The following is a 17,684-nucleotide window of genomic DNA, read 5'->3' on the forward strand; positions in this document are numbered from 1 at the left end:
GTATTTTCCCCAAAAAGGGTGATGTCACAACTTATGGTGACTTATAAAAGCTTTAATATCATCTTCTTCTTTTCCTTTGGCTTGTCCCGTTTAGGGTTGCCACAGCCTGTCATCTTTTCCCATCTAAGCCTAACTCATGCATCTTCTTTTATAAAAGCTTGAATATACAATCTAAAATACGTCGCCCTGAATTTTGTACCTATTTCAAAATCAATACAGAACTATGTAGTACTAAGGCTAGTAGTTTGTATATTGAGAATTTATTCAAAAGACCCATGATTTTATATTTTTAATTTCGAGTGGCGGCATGGAAAGCGTTGGCCTCGCAGTTCTGAGGTCCCAGGTTCAATCCCGGACCAGCCTGTGTGGAGTTTGCATGTTCTCCCCGTGCCTGCGCGGCTTTTCTCCGGGCACTCCGGTTTCCTCCCACATCCCAAAAACATGCAACATTAATTGGACACTCTAAATTGCCCGTAGGTGTGATTGCGAGTGCTGCTGTTTGTCTCGATGTGCCCGGCGATTGGCTGGCAAACCAGTTCAGGGTGTGTCCCGCCTCCTACCCGTTGACACCTGGGATAGGCTCCAGCACTCCCGCGACCCTCGTGGGGATAAGCGGCTAAGAGAATGGATGGATGGAGATACTCGTGGCGCGATAATGACCGGTTAAAGCATCTGCCTCCTCTCAGTTCTGAAGACTGGGATTCAAATCCCGGGCCCACCTGTGTGGAGTTTGCATGTTGTCCCTGTGCCTGTGTGGGGTTTTCCGGGATCTCCAGTTTCCTCCCACATCCCAAAAACATGCATTAATTGGACACTCTAAATTGCCCATAGGTAAGATTGTAAGTGTGACTGTTGTTTGTCTCTATGTGCCCCGGGAATCAGTTCAGGGTGTACCCCTCTTGCTCCCCGAGGTTAGCCGGGATAGGCTCCATCGCTCCCGTGGCCCTTGTGAGGATAAGCGGCTCAGATAATTGATGGGTTGATTTTAATTTGCCAACAGAAAGAGTCAGTAACTGTTTTCTTGGTTTGCTGTGTAGAGAACGGTCAAGGCTCTTCTCCAAAGTGGATCCTAAAATTCTGCGACCACTTTCCATTATTATTAATATTATGTCAAGTGAAAAATGTAAGCATCGCTGACCGAGTGTACGCACAGCGAATCGCCCGCATGGCACACATTTGCTCACAAGCAACCCGTTTAATAAATGAGAAGCGGTTAGCGCGATGTGACCTTTCGTCCCGAAGGAGAAGGAAAAAAAAAAAATCACTTGACGCCATCTTCCTGCTCGACAGGATCTTTGGGTGGTCCGGCCTGCCCGGAGCAGGAAGCAGCGAGCTAGCAACGGGCTTCGGTTTTTGGGGAACCCTTCGCGGATCACTGTGGCCTTGTCAACCATCGTGATCAATCCCCCAGTAAGTGCTACCTTCCTTAACTATCACGGCGTCGCTGTTGGCATACGTCATGGAGCAAATGTGCCAATTATATGACGTTCGGTTAGCGAGGTGGGGTGCTAACGCTGCCGAGCCCCGAATGCAAACTGAGACAAAAGCGTTGAAATAAGATGGCGTGCAGAACTATTCTTGCTGACTCACATTTGCCGTTCAATTTTTTATACCGTGTGCGCGTCCCACAAGGATGTGACTTTCGGTATCGTAGAAGTAAAATGAGAATAATTAAAATGGGCCGAGTTGTCCTGTCTCCATCTGGCGGCGTTGAGGTCTCGATCTGCAGATATTTTTGGACTTCCCCGTTGACGTTTTTCGTGGTTTCTAAATGCTTGGACTGCATCTCTTTATGATATATATCATTTCGTGAAATATATTTTGTGCAAATTTATTTTTGTGCTATCTGTTACTAGGAGTGAATTAGATTTGGATTATCCATTGACTATGGGACACAGCTTCTCTACATACGAATGAAATCATGCTAAATAGCATTTAAACTTTTTTTGTGTACTAACTTCAGTGTTACTTCTTGGTAGAGATTAGAATGCTGTGGTAAATTATCAGATCTGCCACAGGAAACGTGGTCATCTATCAATGCTGGTGACGTAGAGTGACAGGAAGAGAGACAAAATCCTCTTCCACGAGACAATGGAAACTACATCATTTATCTTTACACAGTTTTTACAACATTTTTGTGTATAATATATTAAATGGAGAGGCACAGAAACTGGAATAAAGGCATTGGTCTTGATCTTTTTCATAATTTGGGACTTTTGTCTCTTAAAAAAAAAATAAAACACTGAAGGAACATGATACAATCCTGATTCTGTCAACAATTGTGAATGTCAAATTGGACTGTTCATTGATTTGATTGGACTGATGGAGGCGGCACGTGGCTCAGATGGTAAAGTGTTGGCCTCACAGTTCTGAGGTCCCGGGTTCAATCCCGGACCCGCCTGTGTGGAGTTTGCATGTTTTCCCCATGCTTGCGTGGGTTTTCTCCGGGCACTCCGGTTTCCTCCCACGTCCTAAAAACGTGCAACATTAATTGGACACTCTAAATTGCCCCGAGGTGTGATTGTGAGTGCGGCTGTTTGTCTCGATATGCCCTGCGATTGGCTGGCAACCAGTTCAGTGTGTACCCCGCCTTCTACCCGTTGACAGCTGGGATAGGCTCCAGCCCTCCCCGTGACCCTTGTGAAGGTAAGCGGACAAGAAAATGGATGGATGTACTGTTGGAGAGGAAGCAGAGCGAGAGGGGGTGGAAATGAAGATCTTGAGGTTCTCTCTAAGAGTGACCAGGTTGGGTAGGATGAAAAAGGAGGTCAGCCAAAATCAGATATTTTGGAGACAAAGTTTGAGGGACACTTTGACGGTTTGGACACCTCCAGAGGGAAGAGAGTGAGTATATTGGTAGTAGGGTGATGAGAATGGAGATGCCAGGCAAAAGAGCGAGAGAAGGTTGATGGATGTTGTGAGGGAAGTCATGAGGGGAGTTGGTGTTAGCGAGAAGATGGACGAGATAGGCTGAGATGGAAAAAGATGACGCACTGTGCCGGCCCTAACGAGATGAGCTGAAATGAAAAGAAGAAGATTGATTGATTGAAACTTAATACTGACCTGTTTTTGGAGTCACACCAAAAAATAGAGAAATTTACAAAGAATAGAGAAGAATAACCTTAAAACTGTTTGTGAGCATCATTCAGCTGCCGGCATGCATTGCAAAAGATTTTGTACAAACAATAATTCAGTTTTACACCAAGAAAACAGGTGGGGATATCATTTGGAATTAATGAAAATAAATTAAATAACCCTTTCAAATTTATATATCATAGTTGGCTTGGGTTGGCTGTATTATTATTTTCTGTGTCGTTAAAAGAACATAAGTGTGTTGATGTTTTTGTGATAAGTTTGTAAAAACACAAATAAAATTATTTAGTGTTCTGATGAGAAGGTAAATGCTGTAATCTGAATTTTTAAATCACAGTGGTCCAAGGAAGCACAGACACAAAAAAATAGAGAGAATGTTAAGACCAATATATTTTTGTGGCTCAAATGTGGAGGGAATAGTATTTGATTGACAGTTGGGCGGGACAGGGTTGCAGGGAATTCAGCAATCATGGCCACTGTGATGGAGAGCAGAAAAAAAAAACGCATGATTTTTATTTTTTTTTCCCTATTGAAACCTGATTTTTTTTTTTTTACACAGTTGAAGCAAGAAGTTCACATACACTGTGCAAAAATACATTTCATATTTTGTTTCATTATCAGAAGTTGAATCAGATTGATGATCAGGTGATCAGAGAGACAGGCAGGGGAGAGTACTTGGTGTGTCTTCTGGTAGGAAATAGGAGAAGGAGACCTGGTGGTGGAACCCCAAAATACAGGAAGTCATACAAGGAAAGACATTAGCAAAGAAGAAGTGGGACAGTGAGAGGAATGAGGAGAAGCGAAAGGAATACATTGAGACGCGACGTTGGGCAAAGGTAGAGGTGGCGAAGGCTAAACAAGAGGCATATGACGACATGTACACCAGGTTGGACACGAAAGAAGGGAGGAAAGGATCTCTATAGGTTGGCCAGACAGAGGGATAGAGATGGGAAAGATGTGCAGCAGGTAAGGCTGATTAAAGATACAGATGAAAATGTATTGCCAGTAGTGTGCTGAATAGTTGGAAAGAATACTTTGAGAAGTTAATGAATGAAGAAAATGGGAGAGAAGGAAGAGTAGAAGACGCAAGTCTGTACCCTGCCTGTTGACAGGTGGGATAGGACCAGGAAATGGCAATGATTAGCAAGGGGGAAGTTCGAAAGGCACTACAAAGGATTAAAAATGGAGAGGCAGTTGGTCCTGATGACATACCAGTGGAGGTATGGAAGCAGTTTGGAGAGGTGGCTGTGGAGTTTTTGACCAACTTGTTCAACAGAATACTAGCGGGCGAAAAGATGCCTGAAGAATGGAGGAAAAGGGTTCTAGTTCCCATTTTTAAGAACAAAGGGGATGTTCAGAGCTGTGGGAACTATAGAGGAATAAAGTTGATGAGCCACACAATGAAGTTCTGAGAAAGAGTAGTGGAGGCTCGACTCAGGACAGAAGTAAGTATCTGCGAGCAACAGTATGGTATCATGCCAAGGTAGAGTACGACAGATGCATTATTTGCCTTGAGGATGCTAATAGAAAAGTACAGAGAAGGTCAGAAGGTGATACATTGTGTCTTTGTGGATCTAGAGAAAGCCCATGACAGAGTACAAAGAGAGGAACAGTGCTACTGCATGCGGAAGTCTGGTGTGGGGGAGGAATAGTAATAGAATAGTACAGGATGAGGGCAGCAGAACAGTAGTGAGGTGTGCTGTAGGCGTAACAGAAGAATGAAAGTGGGACTGCATCATGATCAACTTTGAGCCCCTTCCAGTTCGGTGTGGTAATGGATAGGCTGACAGATGAGGTTAGACTGGAATCCACTTTGAAAATGATGTTCGGAGATGACATTGTAATCTTCAGTGAAAGCAGGGAGCAGGTGGAGGGACATTTAGAGAGATGGAGGCATGCACTGGAAAGGAGAGGAATGAAGATTAGCCAAAGTAAAACAGAATATATGTGTGTGTGAATGAGAGGGGTGGAGGTGAGGAGTGTGAGGCAACAGGGAGTAGAGATAGCGAGGGTGGACGACCTCAAATACTTTGGGTCAACAATCCAAAGTAATGATGAGTGTGGGAAGCAAGTGAAGAAGCGGGTCCAACCAGGGTAGAACAGTTGGCGGAAGGTGTCTGGTTTTCTATGTGACAGAAGAGTCTCCGCCAGGGTGAAGGGCAAAGTTTAGAAAACAGTGGTGAGGCGGCCATGATGTACAGATTAAAGACTGTGGCACTGAAGAAACGACAGGAAACAGAATTAAAGGTAGCAGAAATGAAGATGTTGAGGTTCTCGCTTGGATAGGATTAGAAATGAGCTAAAAAGAAGGACAGCCAACATTGGATGTTTTGGAGACAATGTTCAAGAGATCAGACCTCGATGGTTTGGACATGTTCAGAGGCGAGAGAGTGAGTATATTGGTAGAAGGGTGCTGAGGATGGAGCTGCCGGACAAACAAGTGAGAGGAAGACCAAAGAAAAGGTTGATGGATGTTGTGAGGGAAGACATGAGGACTGTTGGTGTTAGAGAGGAAGATGCACGAGATAGGCTTAGATGGAAAAAGATGACACGGTGTGGCGACCCCTAACGGGACAAGCCGAAAGGAAAAGATCTGAAGTTAAATCAGACTCAACCTCTCCTGTTTCACGTCAGTCAAGATCACCAACATTAATTTTGTTAAATGCCACAATAATGAGAATTTCTTCAAAAATGTTGTGTCAATCTGACGCCAAAAGTTTACATACGCAAAAAGTACAATGTCTTTAAAGAACATGGGGAAGGCTTTGGAAGTTCCTGATAAGTTAATTAACAACATGAGTCAATTGACGGCACACCTGGGAATGTATTTAGGCCCACACCAAAAACACACTGCTTGCCTGGTTGAAATCATGGGAAAATCAAAAGAAATGACCAGGAAATCACAGAGAATCATGGAGCCCCACAAGTCTGGCTCATCCTTGGGTATAATTTCCAAATTCCTGAAGGTGCTACGTTCATCTGTTCAAACAGACTTCACACTGCTCAGGAAGGGGACAGGCTCTGTGTCCCATAGATGAACATGTTTTGGTCCAAAATGTGTGACTCAACCCAGTAGAAAAGCTAAAGACCTTGTGAAGATTTTGGATGAAGCTGGTAAGAAAATGTCATTATCCACAGTGAAGTGAATCTTGCACCGACATGGGCTGAAATGCCACTTCACGAGAATGAACCCACTATTCTTAAAGAAACGAGAAAAAAAGACAGATTACAGTTTGCAAATAGATATGAAGACAAAGATCTTAACTTCAGGAGACATGTCCTGTGGTCTAATGATACTAAAGTGGAGCTGTTTGATCATAATGACCAAAGTTACATCTGGGGGGAAAAGGGAGAATACTGTAGACCTGTGTATACCATACCGACTGCCACGTAGGTGGCAAGATCATGTTATGGAGCTGTATTCCTGCAACAGAAACTGGAGCTGTTCATAAAACAGACGCATCATGAAGAAAGACTATTACCCGGCGATATTAAGGAAGCATCTCAAGACATCAGACAGGAAGCTAAAACGTGGGTCCAAATGGGTCTTCCAAATAGACAATGATCCTAGGTTTCAAAACAGTGAAAAAGTGGCTTGAGGATAACAAAGTCAATGTCTTAGACTGGCCATCACAACGTCCTAATCTGAATCCCATCAAAAATTTGATTTGAGAAGGCATGAGCGAGCAAGGCAGCTGACAAGCCTAAATCAATAATACCAGTGCTTTCTGGAGGAATGGGTCAGGATTCCAGCAGAGTACTGTCAGAAACTTGAGGAAGTTTACCCAAAACATTGGACCTAAGTCATGCATTTCAAGATTACATGCTACGCCATAGTCAGGAAATGTATGTCAACTTTTGACCTGGAAGAAACTCTCTAACAAATAATCTCTGATCATCTAAATCACAAAAATAAGCAGTCTTCCTAAACTTAATACCCTACAAAACATTTTTCATATTTATATTGAAAATAACTATTAACTAACTAACTATTGTAAGGACGAGGAGGAAAATGTTTGTGCACATCCGGGCTGTGGATTCTCTGAGTAATCAGTCAGAGGTGTCAGGCAACCTGGAGTCCAGTCAATGACACAAAATGCAAGGTGTGGCTTAAAGTTGCTCTGTCCACGACAAAGAATCATCATTTATATTGTAATGAACATGCATGCAGACCAAATTTATTCTCTGTATTTTACCATTCACAGTGAACACACACACTTGTTAGTGGAACACACTGGAGCAAGTGGCAGTTGAGGCGGCCGGGGAGTAGCTCGGTGTATCAATGTGTTGTTCAAGGTCACCACAGCCGTGAGTCCTGGGGATGATCGAGTTGCGGTCTTGAACCTATGTTGCCCACTCTGGCAGTCGATGAGCTTAACCATTGGGGCAAAGTTGTCCAGTGGTTCAGAATTGTCTCTCGTCAAGAAGCATTGCTTGATGTGTACCATGCCTCATTCTAAACGTATGGTGTGCATTTGTTGTGTCGGTACAATTATGTGTATATGGCTATCTGGGTGTGTATCTGGAATGGGATGTATCAACCAAAAGTGTAGGCAGTGTTTTGTAAGCGTCCAGCCAGTGTTGTTCAAGATGACCCCCCATTAATAAGTTGACTTGTAAAAAGCTAAAAAAAAAAAAAAAAAAGGTTTAAAAAAATGTATCTAGAAGTTTGGTTCAATTCAGTCCATGGTTTGACAGGTTTTCTATAAATGGAGAAAGTTCAGCACTGTTGCTTCCAAAGAGTGGGCGTCCTGTAGAAAGACTGCAAGAGCACAGCACGGAATGCTCTGTGGAGTAAAAAGGAAACCTAGAGTTTCAGCTGTAGACTTGGAAAAAAAAAAACTGCCACACGCTAACATCTCTTGATAAATTATCTGCCATTAAGTAAACTAGGAGCAGACTGCACTGGGAGCAGATTCTTTCAAACCTTTATTCTGTTCATCAGATAGGGAAGGTGGAGGCCAACTCAGACTGAGTCAACAGTTTGGTATCACCGTAGACGAACACCAGTCATCACTTAGGATATAGAGACAAACGTTGACTCACGCATTCACATCTAACGGCAGTTTAGAGTCTACAGTAATGAATCAAAAAATGTGTGTTGGGATTCTGGCTGGAGGCCGTAGCCCTGAGAGAAAATCCAAGCAAGCACAAAGAGAGTAACTTCAGAAGACAGACCTTGACCTTGTCTGTGCAGTATATCCATGCTTAATATCTTCTTGACCATTATTTAAAAAAATGCTTTATTTACTCCACCTGGACCTGAATGTCAAACGCTAAGCTTCAAAGACTATCACAATATTAGTAGCTAAGGTATGTCAGCAAAACACAACCAAAAGCATAACACTGCCTTTAGTATCTTGCATGCTTTCAATTGTGCATCCTTCCCTGGGTAAGTACAAGGACTGAATGATTTTTGGGGGTGGGGTTTGATTCTTATTTGGGAGATAATGCGGTTTTTTGATTTAATTCATGATTTTCTTCAACTCAAGCTTCAGTGCAATATTCACTATGTGCAACAGCCCATGACAAATGCTCTTGTCTTGATTTATGGAAGAGTTATCAATTTAGAAGGTTTGTTAGCCCATTTGTTCCTATACTTTTTAAACCTGATCAGGGATTACCGAGCCATACCAGTAGCAAATGTACTGGGCAAACTGGAATGGAATGGAGTGGAGCTACTTGGTGAAAACAGGGCCCTGAGTATATTTTCTTTGTTTCCAATCGAGTCCAGTGACCATTTTCCTTTCTAATGTGGCCAGATTACAGTGGTTACCTGTATTTAGAAAATTAATCAGTTCCAGAAATCGTTTCATGATGTGAATTTTTCGTAAGTAGAAGCGCATTTTACAAGTAAATAGCCTAATCCGTTCCAATCCCCCCGACCTCCCCTCCTACCAAAAATAAGCATTCAAACAACATAATGTAAATTCTTCTTTTTCTTTCGGCTTGTCCCATTAGGGGTCGCTACAGCGCGTCATCTTTTTTCCATGTAAGCCCATCTCCTGCACCTTCCTTTCGAACAGGAACTGCCCTCATGTCTTCCCTCACAACATTCAACAACATTCTCTTTGGTCTTCCTCTCGCCCTTTTGCCTGGCAACTCCATCCTCAGCACCTTTCCACCAATATACTCATTCTCTCACCTCCTGGACATGTCTAAACCATCAAAGTCTGCTCCCTCTAACGTTGTCTCCAAAACATCCAACATTGGCTGTCCCTCTAATGAGCTCATTTCTAATCCTGTCCAACCTGTTCATCTTCATTGCTGCCACCTCCAGTTCTGCTTCCTGTTGTCTCTTCACTGCCGTAGATCGTGGCTGGCCTCGCTACTGTTTTGTAAACTTTTCCCTTCATCCTAGCCGAGACTCTTCTGTCACATAACACACCAGACACCTTCCACCAGCTGTTCCAGCATGCTTAAGATCGTTTCTTCACTTCCTTACTACAGTCACCTTTGCTCTGGATTGTTGACCCCAAGTGTTTGAAGTCCTCCACCCTCGCTATGTCTTCAATCTTCCCCCCGCCACCCATCTCATTCACACACACATATATTCTGTTTTACTTTGGCTAATCTTCATTCCTCTCCTTTCCAGTGCATGCCTCCATCTTTCTAAATGTCCCTCCACCTGCTCCCTGCTTTCACTGAAGATTACAATGTCATCTCCGAACATTATGGTCCAAGGGGATTCCAGTCGAACTTAATCTCTCAGCCTATCTATTATCACAGCAAACGGGAAGGGGTTCAGAGTTGATCATGATGCAGTCCCACCTCCACCTCAAATTCTTCTGTCACACATACAGTACCACTGTTCTTCTGCCCTGTACTATTCTGACATTTCTCCACCACACCAGATTTAGGCATACAGTTCCTCTCTTGGTATTCTGTCATAGTCTTTCTCTAGAGCCACAAAGATACAATGTGGCTCCTTCTGACCTTCTCTGTAAGAACATAATGTAAATAATAATGAAAAAAATGTTCAATTAGCTTTGGCGACTAGGTGAGAAGGGTGAGTGACAAGCAAAAGGCATCATGGGGGACGGAGGAGGAGGCAGATGTTTGACAGCAGAACAAAAACATACGTATGTACACACACAACTTAATTCCATTAAAGTTTCTTGGGGCCCATGGTGAAGAAAGGTGAATAAACTTGCAAAAAACACAAAGGAAAAACTCGCGAAAAGGTTTTTCTTTCCACTGTGTGACGGCGTGTGACAGTCTAGTGTCCAAGGGAAACGAAAAACATGATGGGTAAAGATTGAGGTTCTTCCTAGCCAATGGGATGCCAGAAAGATGGTACGGCGACAGCCATTGGAAGAGCAGCTCTATCGTCCCACACAAACAAAAATACACAATGTCCATCATAGGTAAAGATCGACATCCCTCCTCGCCAATGGGATGCCAGGAAGGTGCTGCAGCGATAGCCAATGGGAGAGCAGCTCTATTGCGGCATACAGACCAAGATACAGGATGTTTACGTTCGTTGGATTCTGGAGGCTACGAATCTAGCGCCTATTTTTCCTTTGGTATCCTGAATTTTCCTTAACTAAAGACATTTCCCCGAAAAACTACAGACATTCGTAAGTAGAGGTACCACTGTACCTCAAGCAATGCATTTTCCCATATATATCTGTAACAGAATGAGTGAGGATCCATCCAACGATTTTCTTCTACTTGTCCAAGGTCAGGTCGCGGAAGCAGTGACTTTAGCAGTGAACCGCAGACTTCCCTCTCCTCAGCCACTCCCCTCTCGCTCTTCCGAGGGGATCCCAAGGCGTTCCGAAGCAAGCCGAGGTAGAAAGTCTCTCCAATGTGTCCTGTGGAATCCCTGGGGTCTCCTCTTGGTGGGACATTCCACCTCACCTTGGGAAGTATCTGGGAGGCATTCTAATGAGATGCCAAAGCCACCTCATCTGCCTCCTCTCAATGCACAGGAACAGCGGCTCTGTTCTGAGCTCCTCCTAGATGACAGTTTCTCACTCTATCTTTGAGAGCCCAGACACCCTCCGGAGGAAAGTAATCTCGGCAGCTTGCATCTGGGATCTTGTTCTTTCGGTCATGACCCACAGCTTGTGACTATAGGTGAGGGTAGGGTCATATTGACCGGTAAATTGCGAGTTTCGCCTTTCAACTTAGCTCTCTCTTTACCACATCGGACCAATACATAATCCACATTACTGCAGACGGCGCACCAATCCAGTTCCATTCTTCCCTCACTTGTGAACAAGACCCCAAGGTATAAATGGGCAAAAAAAAAATGCAGAGGAGACTCCATCCTGTGGCGCCCTAGCCAATACTAGCTGTAGCAACACCTTTAACTTGGAGGGGGACTGGACCACATTTTCAAAACTGCAACTGGTTGCGCTCGTGTAAAGGCAAACGACGCAGAGAAGAGCCGAATTGACGTCAGTACGGTGACCGCACGTGCACGTTTAAAGCGCCCATTAAGCCACACCTACAATCTTGGTTTACTTTTTGTCCTCCCTGTCCTGTGAATGTTTACGTTTTCAATTAAAATATAAAATACAAAAACATGGAATTGTGTGGTATGATTTCAAGCAGACTTTTTTTTGTCAGTTAAATGAAAGTCAGATCAGATTTTATGACCAATTTATGAAGAAATTTTAATAATTTCAACGGGTATGCATACTTTTTCCTTCCTCTGAAATAAAGGAAATGGGAATAGCAACCCTTGTAAGGATAAGCATCTTGGAAAATTTGTGGATGTATTGACCAGTATTATGTAATTAATTAAAAAAAAAAATCACTCTTCCTTCTTCATTTAATCTGCTTGATTCCTCGATTCGCCCCCGACACTATTGTATGATCAGCAGAAAATTAAAAGAAAGAACCATGTAAAACCACCAGTCCTTAACAATGCTCTATATAGCACAAAAGAGAGTATTGAAATCAAACACCAATAGAAAGTTGCCTGAGCTATCATTTATCGGTACTTGAGATAAAATAATAAGTAGCATCAGACTAAAGATTAGTTGCGCCTAAAGATGTGTTCCACTTTGATAGTGATTTTGATCTTTTTTTTTTTTTTCCTTCCAGGTGGTGTTACAAGATGGACATCCTATACGGGCAACAACGTGCAGCTTCGAAGGACACATTTTATGGAGAGTGTTTGAAAGACTGAGGACTTTTGCTTCCAACCCCTGATGGAAAATAGTTTTGTGAGTGTTTGGATAGTTTCTCTCAATCTCCCATAAGTGATGCCTTCAGCACATGGGCCGCATCATTTCATCATGGAAAGGCAGAAAGCATTGAATAGTGCCTCTTCAACGCAATTCGGTGGAGATCCGTGTACCTTCATCTGTACGGAGTGCGGTGATGGGTTTTCTCATTACACGCAAGTGTTAGCCCACATGGCCATTCACGGACCTTTGGAATCCTTTTCCTTTGACGGCTCATCCAATGGATTTGAAGTCCCTCGCGAATACGTGCTGCAGGAAAATGGCACACTGGCAGTTGTAAATGGCTTTTCACTGTCTCAATCCTGTGTGAAACCGCCATCTCCCGGAGCCCTGCCACATTTCACTCCCGTCGCCAAACCTTTGTCTCCAAATCCAAGGACACAGTCCATCCCGGAGCCAAATACGCAGAAGTCACTGAACGTGAACGGTCCAAAGGAAAAGCCTCCCCAGGTCGATTACCGTTGTGAGATATGTAGTAGATCCTTCAACAGTTTGCATAGTTTACGTTGCCACTATCAGTACAGAAGAGAGCAAAGTTTCAGGTGTACTTTGTGCTGCAGGCTCTTTGAAGGTCGACAAGCATTAGACATCCACCTCCAAGAACATGCAAGAGAACGGTTCCATTCCTGTAGTCATTGTGGAAAGCGATTCATTAAAGCCTATGCTTTGGTTGCCCATCAAAAAGAAAGTCATATCTTTGCCACTCCTGGAAATCCAGAGAACAATGAGGAACACAAGTTTAACAAAACGTATCCATGTCGGAAGTGCAAGTTACATTTCTTTTGGTTGTCAGATTTTCAGACGCATGCACAGCACCATTGCAAAGGTAAAGCATCTAATGCTACATTTGCATCTGAAATTGAGGTGAGGTCCAAAAACAATGACAGGCCTCTTGATACCTGTTACAGTAACGGCAACTTTACTGACCTCAAGGATGGTAATGAAACGGGTGATCAGAATGCAAGCTACATTGACGCTACGCACTCTTTCACACCATACAGATGTGGCTTATGCGGGAATCGTTTCCCAAATTTAATCACACTTAAAGAACATCAGCTCACGCATCAGAATAAGGAATTGTATCATCTGCCTCCAGAACTGATCCCCTCAAAGCAAAGAATAACGCTTAAATCTCGACATAGAAGGACCAAAAGTAAAAACGGAAAACGATATCCCTGTAAATTTTGTCAACGTGTCTTCAATCATTCAAGTAGCTTGTCGAGGCACATGAGGTACCATAAGGGTACTATGCACAAATGTACATTATGCGGTAGGCATTTCCCTCAGCGTTGTGATCTCATGAGGCATCTAACTCTGAAACACAAACCTGAAATAGAAAAGAAACCAGGGTTGAAACACTTGCTGTTACGACCAGAGAACCATCATGCAGCCAATAAACAGTCGATATCAGAAGTAGATCAAGAGGGGATGAAACCAAAGAAAGCGGACAGGGTCAAATACAAGTGTGAAGAATGTGGGAAGAAATTTGGCCTGGCATATGTTTACCAGCGTCACTTGCGCTATCACAAACGATGTCACTATAAATGTCCCATATGTACTTTGAAATTTATGACTGCTTCCTCACTTGAGGCCCACCTTAAGAATCACCCAAGCGGTTGGGAAGAACCCAGTGTGGAACAATCATTTCATGCCCCTGGCACAAACGGCGAGCCCGTGAAAAGCCACGGAGATGATATCGAGGACGATGACGCCGTGGACCGCACCCCGAATGACAAAAGAAATTCCAATGTTGTCTATGAATGCACTGAGTGCACAGAGACATTTTCGTGCTTGGAGATGTTTCTTCAACACCAGACTTCTCATGGCTTCGAAAAAAATGGGTAACTATGACGCTTGACCTATGTCAGTGATATTGCCAAGAGTGGAGCTCTCAGGAGTTGAGCATTTTCTTCCGTGTAAATGATAACCATATTGAAGGGACATTTGCGGCAGTTCTCTTAGAATTGTTATACAATTTTCAGTGGTGTAAGGACAGAATCCCTTTTTTCAAATGAGTATTTTCAAAAGCTCTGAAGAATACTAAACAGTTCTGCAGTTCTGGTACAAAATATGTTCAATAGCTGAGATTTGACTGTGAACAATGTCTAAAATTGATGTTTACCAGAAAATTTTAGTGAATACCTGCAGAAATAAGGAATGTTACTGTCCAAGGTGTTGTCGAAGGCATACCAGATTTGTCACAATTTGGATTCATTTATATATTTTCTTCCTTGTACACAATCTGTTATGCAACAGGATGGTTATCCATTGTGATTTTTTTTTTTTTTTTTTTTTTGTCTGATTAAATTTATGAAGAGAAATTACTGACTGTTGTCTACCATTTAGTCCCTCTATTTGACCTTTTTTATGGAATTGGGGTACGATATTTAAGGGATTCTCGTAACGAGGGTATAAAACAATCTTTGGCAAATTAGGGTCATCCAATATAACTTTTGGAGGCACAAATTCAATTTCCATGAGGGGCAAGAATTTTGACGGTGCCCTTAAAGGGTGTCTGGCTCACTCACATGCACTTTTTGTTTTGGGCATACGGTTTTAAAAGATTTTCACAGACATATTTGGAAGGGTGTAGTTTAAGGAGAACAAATAACTTTGGTCCAGATCTGGATAGAGAGCCACTTGTCCAAGGTATTATCTTCATTTCTTCGGATGTTGTTATTTTGGCCACTTACAAGGTGTGATAGAAATGTTCCAGGACTGGTATCATAAAAGGTATATTTCAAATCCAAATTTTAAACTACAGGTTTTCCCTTTTGAAGTAATGTTCCTGAAGTCTTAGTCTTTGCCACCCCTTCATACACTCGTGAAGTTATTCTTCCCAGATCCTCTGCAGCTTCCTTTTCTTGGCTATCTTAATGTTGTCTTTGTCTTCAAAATGGGTATACTTGATGAGCCACTTGAGGGAGGAAAAAAATGCACATGGCTAGGTCAGGTGAGAAGAGAGCACCAGCATGAGTCCTACTCACTCGGGAACTGTCATGCTCAGGGTATTCTGACCAGGCACGAGTTTCTCCCACACCTATAGAGTCTTTTTGTACTAAAAGCAGAGCAGAGTCTCTTTGTAGACGTGGTTGTTGACTCTTGACCCTGCGATAAGACCTTCCAGTGGACAAGCCACCTCACTTCAAAGAATCAATCAACATGACTTTGGACTTTGTGTTGCTTTGTTCGGCCTTAGCGACATGTGACTCATCTATTGGGACTGGCGTTCAGTCTCAGGGTTGTATTCAAAGATCCACGAGTCCTCACAGGAAATGACTCCCTAGCAAAGTACAGAATTGTATCATTGGGCTCATCATCACTCACTCACTACTTGACGAATAGACGCAGGAGATTTATAGAAAATCATGTAGGGTCAGTCGTGCCACTGTGGTTAAGAAAATCACCTCTCTCAATGGGGCCCTCGGTTCAAGACCCCGACCGGACCATCATCTCACAGACAAATGGTTGTACTGTACTTGACCAAGACAGCAATACCCCAAACTGCTCCCCGGTCACTTAAGTGAACGCCTCGTCCAGTGTGTTCCACCAAAAAGTGTGTCATCACTGTGATGGTCAAAATGCGGAGACCAATTTTCCATCCATGTTCCTGACAATAAAGATGATTCTGCTCAATTCCATGGTGTTCACACTGCGGGGAAAACCCATAGTTTGGGTTTGAAATGTTTCTTTAATGACACCACTCCTGGAATCTGCTAGGTCACAGCTAGTTTGTCATCTGGCCAGGAATCCCTTCTGTAGGTCTCATTTTACAACTCAGCTGTTTCACCTAAATCGGCTACAGTATTTTTTTTTTTCCACTGGCAATCAAAGCTGACATTTTCCAATGGTTTTCTGTCTTTGGGGGAGGGGGTGGGGTATTGACATTGCAGCCAACTGTGACAAGAGCTAAGTTTAACACATAAGACCAAGTGTTCATGCCCCCTCTGTTGAAATAGGAGTTTCAATTGCATTTTCACCACGCGTTCAATTATTTTTGGGGGGCAAGCCCCAACTGCTGCGTGAACGTGCGGACTGGATGCAGCAATGTTCCTGCGCGGATTTGGTGCAGCAAGGTTGTGTTTTGAGTTCTGTCAAAGATACCAACCAAATGTCTGAAATAAATACCAACTTCAATGTTATGCCTCGAAATATCCAGTGTGAAAATAACCAATATTAGACATGTTGCTGAGCTAGCAGCACGCAAACTACTACCATCTGGCATTGTCCTTTGAGGTCTCCACTCAGAGGGTCCTTCTAGTTCCTATTATTTTACACAATGTTATCCCTGGATGGGTTTACGTGGTGCTTGTAACTTTTTAGCACGCTATGCCCTAAGTGAAAAACAAATCCCGACTACTGTCCTAAATCGACAATTGACCTATCTCAATAAATCGGGTTGTTTACATTGATCTGCACGTCACACGGCTGTTCTGATCAAATGTAGTGCTTTTGCATGCACCAGATAAGACTAGATCACATTGCATGTAAACAATTGTACTGTTCAATCAGCAGCTGAAAGTCCATTACCAACTGCGGCTGTCCTTGCCCACTTGCAAGGACATTAGTTTCTCATTTTCTCACTTGAGTAGTGAAGCATTTGAAGCTCGTGTAAAACATTTTTTGGGGTGGAGGTTTCACCAAGCTATGGGTCGTAATGTGAAAAAAGAATCTTTAACTCAAGTTAGCGCTGTATTTAGCAACGCAGGGTTTTAATAACCTCAATGCTAATACAAATACTCTTCTCGCGTCAGTAACCTTTGAATTACACTCGGGCTTGACATAACACTTGTACTGCTACAAACCCTTGGATACTGGTTTTTAAGCTACTGTCATTTTTCCATTTGAGTCTTGTCTTCAAACCAACATATGGGACCTGGAACCAGCAGTACCTCTTATGGTACAGTACTCATTTTGCCAGTTTGCATTCTGCAGATATTTGCAAAACTGAGCAAATTAGGCTCGGCTTGCTGTATGCGTTTCAGGGGTTTTGTCATCTTGTAAAATATTCAACAACCTTTTCTATGATTAAACTGCGGAATGTTTACATGATGAAGTCTTGAGTTTTGTTAGGCATGTCTGGAAGGTGAAGAACAAACATGCCATCTTAATCAGTTTGTGGAGTTTTGGTATGTCATGCATTTTCTATACCACTAACTTGATGACAGGACAGCTGGTCCCGTGCCAGTTGACTTCAGGTGAGAGGTTGGGTAGACCTTGGACTGATCATTTGTCAGTCAGGTCAGATTTGATATTGTACGCTGTCCTCAGAAACAACAAGAACAGACATAGTTTTGACTTGACCTTCAAGATGTCCCCACCTCCATAAGTGAGTCTTAAACACTATATCCATGTCTGTATCTTGTCTAATCCTCATCCGAAATCCTGTCT

General features: G+C 42.9%; 1 protein-coding gene across 1 annotated transcript; it reads left to right on the forward strand.

The window, feature by feature from the left end:
- Window positions 1-1,150: 1,150 nt before the first annotated feature.
- si:dkeyp-84f3.5 (uncharacterized protein LOC334144 homolog) lies at window positions 1,151-17,363 on the forward strand. Its single transcript, XM_061821005.1, has 2 exons — window positions 1,151-1,410; window positions 12,151-17,363. Exon 2 carries the CDS (start codon window positions 12,312-12,314, stop codon window positions 14,136-14,138), a length of 1,827 nt encoding a protein of 608 aa, XP_061676989.1. The 5' UTR covers window positions 1,151-1,410; window positions 12,151-12,311; the 3' UTR covers window positions 14,139-17,363.
- The last annotated feature ends 321 nt before the right edge of the window (window positions 17,364-17,684 follow it).

This window comes from Syngnathoides biaculeatus, chromosome 5, assembly GCF_019802595.1.
Source record: "Syngnathoides biaculeatus isolate LvHL_M chromosome 5, ASM1980259v1, whole genome shotgun sequence".
Lineage (NCBI taxonomy): Eukaryota > Metazoa > Chordata > Actinopteri > Syngnathiformes > Syngnathidae > Syngnathoides > Syngnathoides biaculeatus.